This window comes from Girardinichthys multiradiatus, chromosome 13 (genome assembly GCF_021462225.1).
Source record: "Girardinichthys multiradiatus isolate DD_20200921_A chromosome 13, DD_fGirMul_XY1, whole genome shotgun sequence".
In the NCBI taxonomy this organism is placed as follows: domain Eukaryota; kingdom Metazoa; phylum Chordata; class Actinopteri; order Cyprinodontiformes; family Goodeidae; genus Girardinichthys; species Girardinichthys multiradiatus.
In genome coordinates this window covers 41,705,954-41,713,897 of record NC_061806.1, presented here as the reverse complement: position 1 = coordinate 41,713,897, position 7,944 = coordinate 41,705,954, and the positions used below count along the sequence as shown (strand labels likewise).

The window sequence follows — 7,944 nt, the reverse complement described above, 5'->3', positions numbered from 1 at the left end:
ATTCAGCAGCTGAGGTTTTATCCAGGGCTGAAGAGAAAAATGTTCCTAATGTTGTTTCGGATTTTCTCATTCCGGATCATTTCTTCCTGCGTGTTTGCAGGACAAAATAGTTTTCCTTTGCAGCTCTGACTGTTCGATGGAGTACAAGAAGGCCAACGCTGTGATGAGTCTGTGTGAATACTGCAAGATCGAAAAGATCACCAGAGAGGCCAAGAGAATCAACAACAAAGACTGCTACTTCTGCAGCGATGGTAAGCACAGGAACCCCACTCCCCAGGGTTCCCACCACGGGGTCCCCAAACGTATGGAAAAATATGCAGATTCCCAGGTCTGGAAAAGTATGGAAATAAACTAAATATAAAAATATTATATTTTGCATAGTTAACTGTTTGTGTGTGTGTATATATATATATATACACGCACACACAAAGTTGTCTTTATTTCTATGACTATTAATATTGTAGCTTCACAATGAAGGCATCAAAACTATGAATTAACACATGTGGAATTATATACTGAACAAAAAAGTGTGAAACAACTGAAAATATGTCTTATATTCTAGGTTCTTCAAAGTAGCCACCTTTTGCTTTGATTACTGCTCCACACTCTTGACATTCTGTTGATGAGCTTCAAGAGGTAGTCACCTGAAATGGTTTTCACTTCACAGGTGTGCCCTGTCAGGTTTAATAAGTGGGATTTCAAGCCTTATAAATGGGGTTGGGACCATCAGTTGTGTTGTGCATGAGGTGGATACAGTACACAGCTGATAGTCCTACTGAATAGACTGTTAGAATTTGTATTATGCCAAGAAAAAAGCAGCTAAGTGAAGAAAAACGAGTGGCCATTATTACTTTAAGAAATGAAGGTCAGTCAGTCCGAACAATTAGGAAAACTTTGAAAGTGTCCCCAAGTGCAGTCGCAAAAACCATCAAGCCAAAGAAACTGGATCACATGAGGACCGCCCCAGGAAAGGAAGACCAAGAGTCACCTTTGCTGCGGACGGTAAGTTCATCCGAGTCACCAGCCTCAGAAATCGCAGGTTAACAGCAGCTCAGATTAGAGAACAGGTCAATGTCACACAGAGTTCTAGCAGCAGACACATCTCTAGAACAACTGTTAAGAGGAGACTGTGTGAATCAGGCCTTCATGGTAAAATAGCTGCTAGGAAACCACTGCTGAGGACAGGCAACAAGCAGAAGAGACTTGTTTGGGCTAAAGAACACAAGGAATGGACATTAGACCAGTAGAAATCTGTGCTTTGGTCTGATGAGTTCAAGTTTGAGATCTTTGGTTCCAACCACCGTGTCTTTGTGCGGCGCAGAAGAGGTGAACAGATGGACTCTACATGCCTGGTTCCCACCGTGAAGCATGGAGGAGGAGGTGTGATGGTGTGGGGGTGCTTTGCTGGTGACACAGTTGGGGATTTATTCAAAATTGAAGGCATACTGAACCAGCATGGTTACCACAGCATCTTGCAGCGGCATGCTATTCCATCCGGTTTGAGTTTAGTTGGACCGTCATTTATTTTTCAACAGGACAATGACCCCAAACACACCTCCAGGCTGTGTAAGGGCTATTTGACCAAGAAAGAGAGTGATGGGGTGCTGCGCCAGATGACCTGGCCTCCACAGTCACCGGACCTGAACCCAATCGAGATGGTTTGGGGTGAGCTGGACCGCAGAGTGAAGGTAAAAGGGCCAACAAGTACTAAGCATCTCTGGGAACTCCTTCAAGACTGTTGGAAAACCATTTCAGGTGACTACCTCTTGAAGCTCATCAACAGAATACCAAGAGTGTGTGGAGCAGTAATCAGAGCAAAAGGTAGCGACTTTGAAGAACCTAGAATATAAGACATATTTTCAGTTGTTTCACACGTTTTTGTTCAGTATATAATTCCACATGTGTTAATTCATAATTTTGATGCCTTCAGTGTGAAGCTATAATATTCATAATCATGAAAATAATGAAACATGAGTCATTTTTCAACCGATTTCTGTTTAAGTCAAACACTTTCGTTTTGTCACTTCACAACCTGGACTTTGCCATTTGGTTTTTTGACTCGCTGACTGAATTTGGGTATTTTTATGACCTCTTATTTTAAATTCAGTTTTAACTGCACCTGATGTTGTTAAACTGGGTCTGGTTGAAACGTCAAACAAAGCACTAAAACCACCGTTTGTTTACATTTTTATAAATGGGGGCCTGGAGTTGAGGACCCCTGCGCTACAATGTTTAGATGCACCCCTGGTTCAGCACATGAAACAAGAGCTCAACAGCCTTTTGATTCAGGTGTGTTGGAGCAGGGATCCATCCAAAGGTTGCAGCACAAGGGCACTCGAGGACTGGAGTTGGAGACATCTGGAATAAAAGTAGCAACATTTATAAATTAAAGGCAAGGGAACGGCCCTATACCACGATACAGACAAGAACTTGCTCCAAACTAGAACAGCCTGAATACGATCGGTGATCCAGAACCACTTTGTGTCCCTGTTTCCAGGCTGTAAGCTCCTCTTCAGACATGAGCTGAGTAAAAACTGGGGGAAGCACTGCCACTCCTGCATTTACTGCCACTGTGTGTCCAAGAAGCTGGTGACGGCTCAGTACGGGGGATCCGTCGAGGAGTTCTGCTCCGAGGAGTGCAGGTCCAAATACACCATGCTGTTCTGCCATGTAAGCCAGCTGTGATCCACTGGGTGCAGTCAATCATTTGTTGGTGTTGCAGCGATGATGATGATGATGCTGTAACTGTCCCCCACCCCTTCAGGTAGCAAAGTGTGACAGCTGTGGGCGGAAAGGGAAGCTGAAGCAGAGTCTCCCTCTGCTGGGAGAAGTCAAACACTTCTGTGGCATCAGCTGTCTGCTGAAGTTCTGCTGCGATAAGGTGGCCACTCAGGGGGAAGTCCTAAAAGGTCCTAATCAGATTTTCACTTTTATTCCACATTTCCTGAACGGGACAAAGACTCGTTTTTATGGAACAAGTTCTGGTTTTCATTAAAATTTTGACTTTAACAAAATAATCTTTTATTTTCTGCATTTTTGAATGTTTTTTACTCGAATATAACATGCTAATCAATAAAATAATGTAAGAAAACAGGTTATTAAGCATATATTAAAGACCAAAATGCTAGTTACTTTAATATAATCCGCTTGTCAATAAATATTAATCTGTGGTCGTATGAATTCACTGACAGCCTTACCCATCAGAATCAGTGGGCGGAGCTAATGCTGACGTAGACAAGCTGATTGGCCGTCAGTTGGTTGGATGGGCAGGAGTCACCAATCACATTGTATGATCTATTTGAGTCATAGTGATAGTTTGAATAATTGAATAATTATTGATTATTTAACGTGTTTACTAGAATTGAATGTAAATGATGGTATAAAGATAAAACCCACAGGATGCTTTAAGCTTCAGAAAGCTTAAAGTTTTGTTCTGGAGACGATTTTTTTCCAGCTTGATTGGCGCTGAACGAAGTCCTGCTGGTTGGAAACCAAAAATCAGATCTTTTTATGATCAGTGAGCGCTCCAGAACCAATCACTGCCAGTTTACATTTAGAGCAACACTCTTCACCGTGGACGTTGTTACTGTGAGAAGAATCTTATTGTCAGCATCAGTGAGACGTTTAAGACGTTTCATCTCATCTGGTTTCAGGCTGGTTGTTCCTGAACTCATTTTAGGAGATAAATGTGCAGAAACGACTGGAGAACGTCGAGTGAAGGAGAAGTTTTGTTAAAGAAGTAACGAAGGTTCAATGTTTACCTGTGAGGAGCAGAAACTTTGAGCTGATGGACTTTAACTGACTCAGTGTGGACTGATTGGGTTTCTGTGCCTTGGTTCCTACAGCTACAGGTGAGGCCACGCCCGTCATCGCCAGCGTCATGTCGCTTGCCGACCAGCCGGCTGGAAAATCCAAATCGGCAGACAAACCGGCCCAGCAAGGTACAGAACCAAAGACGTTCATGTATTTGTGTGACTCCGTTTTCTTTTTACATCAAAGTTTCACGTTTTTATTTGTCTCCAACAGCCTCAAAGTCAAAATCCAAGAACTCTGGAAACGTAAGTTAGCGAGCTGCTTTGAACGAACCCAAATAAAACCCAAATGGTGCTACAGCTGTTGATCTTCAAACACTTGGAGGAATGTGAAATGAGCCGATAAAGAACGTCTTTAAATAACTAAAACAGTGATTCATAAATTAATGAAGTTTTATTCTGGTAGTCACTGGTTGCTGATGCTGGCCGAGCACATTTGAGTTCTGCCATTTGTTTTCTTGTAGATGGGTGTCCAAACAGACACACTGAAGTCCCAGCCTGCTCCTGCTCCTCCTCCTTCTGCCCCAAAGCTCTTGAAGAACAAAGCTCTGCTGTGTAAACCTCTGGTGCAGAATAAAGGAGTTTCCTGCAAAACCCAGATGGTCAGCGTGGAGGCGCAGACAGGTAAGACCTGGTCCAGGCGTCATCATTACTTCTTTATACGTCAAACACAAGAAGAAGAAACCACTCTAAATGAGTTGTTCTTTCTGCACACATTTACATAAAAATGAAAATGTTTTAGAATAGAGGCGGTTTAATGAAGGTATTAACTAATATGAGCTGAGGTTCAAATGATGTGACTAACATCTGATTGGTTGGAACCTGTGAGGTAAATCCTTAGTGAAGCAGCCTTAGCCCCGCCCACTGACTTTGCTCTTTGAGGCACACTGATAAAATAATAAGGCAACATTTTAAAATAGTAAAATTCTCTGTACACTATGTTTTTATTATTGTAAATTGTAGTTATAATAATTATAAAAAACATTATTTGTTAGAATCTTTTTGTATTAGTTTTACTAATCAGGTAACAACTTATTATTTTTTGTTTTGGCACGTTTGGACCTCCATTGTACACATGGTCAGGGTCTGTGGTCCAGTGGACCCTGATCTACCCGACAGCATATTAAGCTTGAGCCTGTTGGTCAGTTTGTTTACGGTTTAATTAGTTCTGTTGGTTATTTGCATCTTATTCCCAGCATGCATTTGGTTTTCCAAGACAACCCAAATAAGTGTTTTTCTCGGGTTTAGAGTAAACGACAGCAACTTTTTATGTCTTTAAAGCATTTTTTTAATATTCACAAACATCCAGGTGCATCAAACTGAGATCTCTTTCCTCACTAATGTTGGAAACTTTTGATCTGTGTCTTTCTTATTTCCTGTAGATGACGTGCTTCCCAAAGTCATGGTTCTTCCGGTTCCTGTTCCAGTCTATGTTCCTGTACCCATGAACATGTACAGCCAGTTCGCTCCCAAACCTCTGAGCCTGCCTTTACCTGTACGTCCTGCTATCTGCATTTAAATTTAACTGAACTCATTTTCCTTCACCTTGAGCTTCATATGTGGCAGAGGTAAAATACCTTAGCGATGGCTGTCACCACTCACATGTCGATATTTTCTCATTCCTCTCCACCACAGCTGCCTGTGCCGATGTTCCTGCCCGTGACCATGGACAGCGCCGAGCGCATCGTGGAAACCATCCAGGAGATCAAGCAGAAGATCCCGTCAGATCCGTACGAGGCAGAGCTTATCCTGATGGCTGAGATGGTGGCAGAAGAGGACGAGGAGAAGAACAACAAGCTGGAGACTCAGAAAGAAAAAGCTTCGGGGAAAGAGACAGAAAGTAAAGAGACTCCTGCCCCAGATGGTAAGAAACCACAGAAATAACCTGAGATATGGAGTAAAAAAATGAGGAAAAACCTTGAGAGAATGATCTGTGCCTGATAAATGTTTCTGGATGATTGCTGCATCCATGGGACATGGTAGACGTGCTGCTGTTTGACTCATCAAACTGATTTCTCGTTTAATTTTCCACCCAAAAAATCAAATACAAATTTATTTTTAGTTCTTTTAGCGTTTATAACACCCAGCTGTGGTCTAAAGTGCTCCAGACAAAGTAAAGGTTCTCCTAGAAGCTACAACAGTTTTCAAGGTGCCTCTCATGAGACCTGTTGTCCTAGATATAATCTTAAAAGTGTGGCGTACATATTATCTCACACAGCTGCAAGCAGAAGGCTGAGAAACCATTACTCTAAGACTAAATAAGAGAAGAATGGATCAACACTGAGGGGTTCTAATACTTTAGTCAGTTCCTGTAGAGAATCAAGGAGCAAATCAAGCAAAACACTAAAATGTTCTATGACAATCCACCGTCTTCAATCATAATGAAACTAGTTTCATATGTTATCGAACACCTAAGAACATTTTTACTGAATAACAAAGAAGGAAAGGTACAAGAAAATAAATTTCAAAAGGTGAATTGATTAGAAATAAAATGAATAATAAAAACAAATCGAAAATTGATTATATGAAATAAGTAGTAATAAAAATTGACTAAATAATGTAAAATGAATAATGAAACATTATTACAAAGCTAAACACTACAACAAATCTACTATAACTGTCATCCTCTGTTGGAAACAAAACATCTCTTCAATCAACAACCTTTTAAGGAATGATCAGATAAAATGATAAATCATATAAAGAATTCACTCAAAAAATTAAATGAAGAAAACCACTATACTAGCAAAATGAAATCATGAGTTATCATCTACCCTGTGTGTTCGGTACACATCTACATCATTAGAATCAAGAAGATTATGTGAACAGATGAAAATTGACCATTAATAAAACTTATAAAAAAAACGTCATCATGAGAGTCACTTTCAGACTCATCAGAGGAATCCAAGGGTTCCCCTTCACCTGTGAGGAGGGTCATCTGATATGACCTAGAGGTCATCAATCTATTAATTAGAGTACGCAGAACATTTTCAAACTCATCCAAGTTGTCATGAAATCAAACATTTCTCCCTGGGGAGGAGACTGGAGTTCGCTCTTCCTCTTTAATATTAAAAGAAAAGCTTTTATTTATCCCTAAAATAAAGGACTTTATCTGCTTTTATGCCCCATAAAGGTCTTTCCTAGGATTTTAATTCCTGAACCCTAATTACTTCTGTCTTTATTCTGTTATAAAAGACTTTAGTCACTATGAGTTTTAATTTCCTGAATCCTAACCCTGGCTCCAAAACAACCTTCAGCTTCAATCTGTTCCCCAGAGTAGAAACCTAATTTGAGTATTAATAGATTTTAAAGTCAGAACCCATCATTGGCTTCGATCTTTTATTTAATAAGTGTAGTATTTTGGTTTGTTTTTTTATTTGAATATACTCTGTTCAGTTAAATGGCATACCTTTAACCTTTATTGATTTATTTAAATATTCTTCACTGACCCACAATCTATGGCTCACGGGCCTCAGGCGTCCAGGAACCACAGGTTGAGAACCACTGCTTTAAACACTGATGCCAGCTTTCTGCAGAGATGAAAGAAAATGGATTAAATACCTTAAATATTTTCAGACTAAAGGGTTTATTATTTCTGGCATCAACAATAACAGATTTAAGAGTTTCAATCACTAGTTCACAGCTCTAAATTAATCCCCACGTCATATTTTCTTTTAACCCAGAGTTCATAAGGAGCTTCAGACATTATAATAAAACAACACAGATCTGTTTTGGATTAAAGGAAAATCATGCTTCAAAATCTGGTTCTGTGGTGGGAAATAGGTCCACAGTTTCTGGAAGAAGGCCTTTCTAAGCAGAGTCTTTACAGAACATAATATTAGAGTTTTTGTGGTACCACTTGTCCAATTAGATTCTTTCTTACTTTCAGAACCAAAAATACATCTTCCCTGGCAAAAACCTGTAAAATGAGAATGTCACTTTTGTTGCTTCCTCAGTCCTTTTAATATTGTAGAGCTGCAAAAGTTTTAACCCAATATATTGATGCACTTGGTGCATTGTGGTCCATATTTTTTCATACGTTTCTCCCTGGGGGAGGAGGAGGTGATCCCTTAGAACTGAACCGCTGTCCCATACTGACAGCCTTGCTACACCCGTTACTTACTGGTAAATGGGG

At 40.2% G+C, this 7,944-nt stretch overlaps 1 protein-coding gene across 4 annotated transcripts in view; it reads left to right on the top strand.

Moving 5' to 3' along the window:
* The window catches only part of LOC124879118 (zinc finger MYM-type protein 4-like), a 51,154-nt gene that overhangs the window by 34,314 nt on the left and 8,896 nt on the right, over nt 1–7,944 (top strand). For all 4 annotated transcript variants that reach the window (XM_047383449.1, XM_047383448.1, XM_047383450.1 and 1 more), the window contains 8 exons: nt 101–251; nt 2,498–2,670; nt 2,765–2,909; nt 3,846–3,941; nt 4,027–4,058; nt 4,277–4,436; nt 5,195–5,307; nt 5,448–5,676. In XM_047383449.1, coding sequence (XP_047239405.1) covers nt 101–251; nt 2,498–2,670; nt 2,765–2,909; nt 3,846–3,941; nt 4,027–4,058; nt 4,277–4,436; nt 5,195–5,307; nt 5,448–5,676 — 1,099 coding nt within the window. The remainder of the gene's footprint in view (nt 1–100; nt 252–2,497; nt 2,671–2,764; nt 2,910–3,845; nt 3,942–4,026; nt 4,059–4,276; nt 4,437–5,194; nt 5,308–5,447; nt 5,677–7,944) is intronic.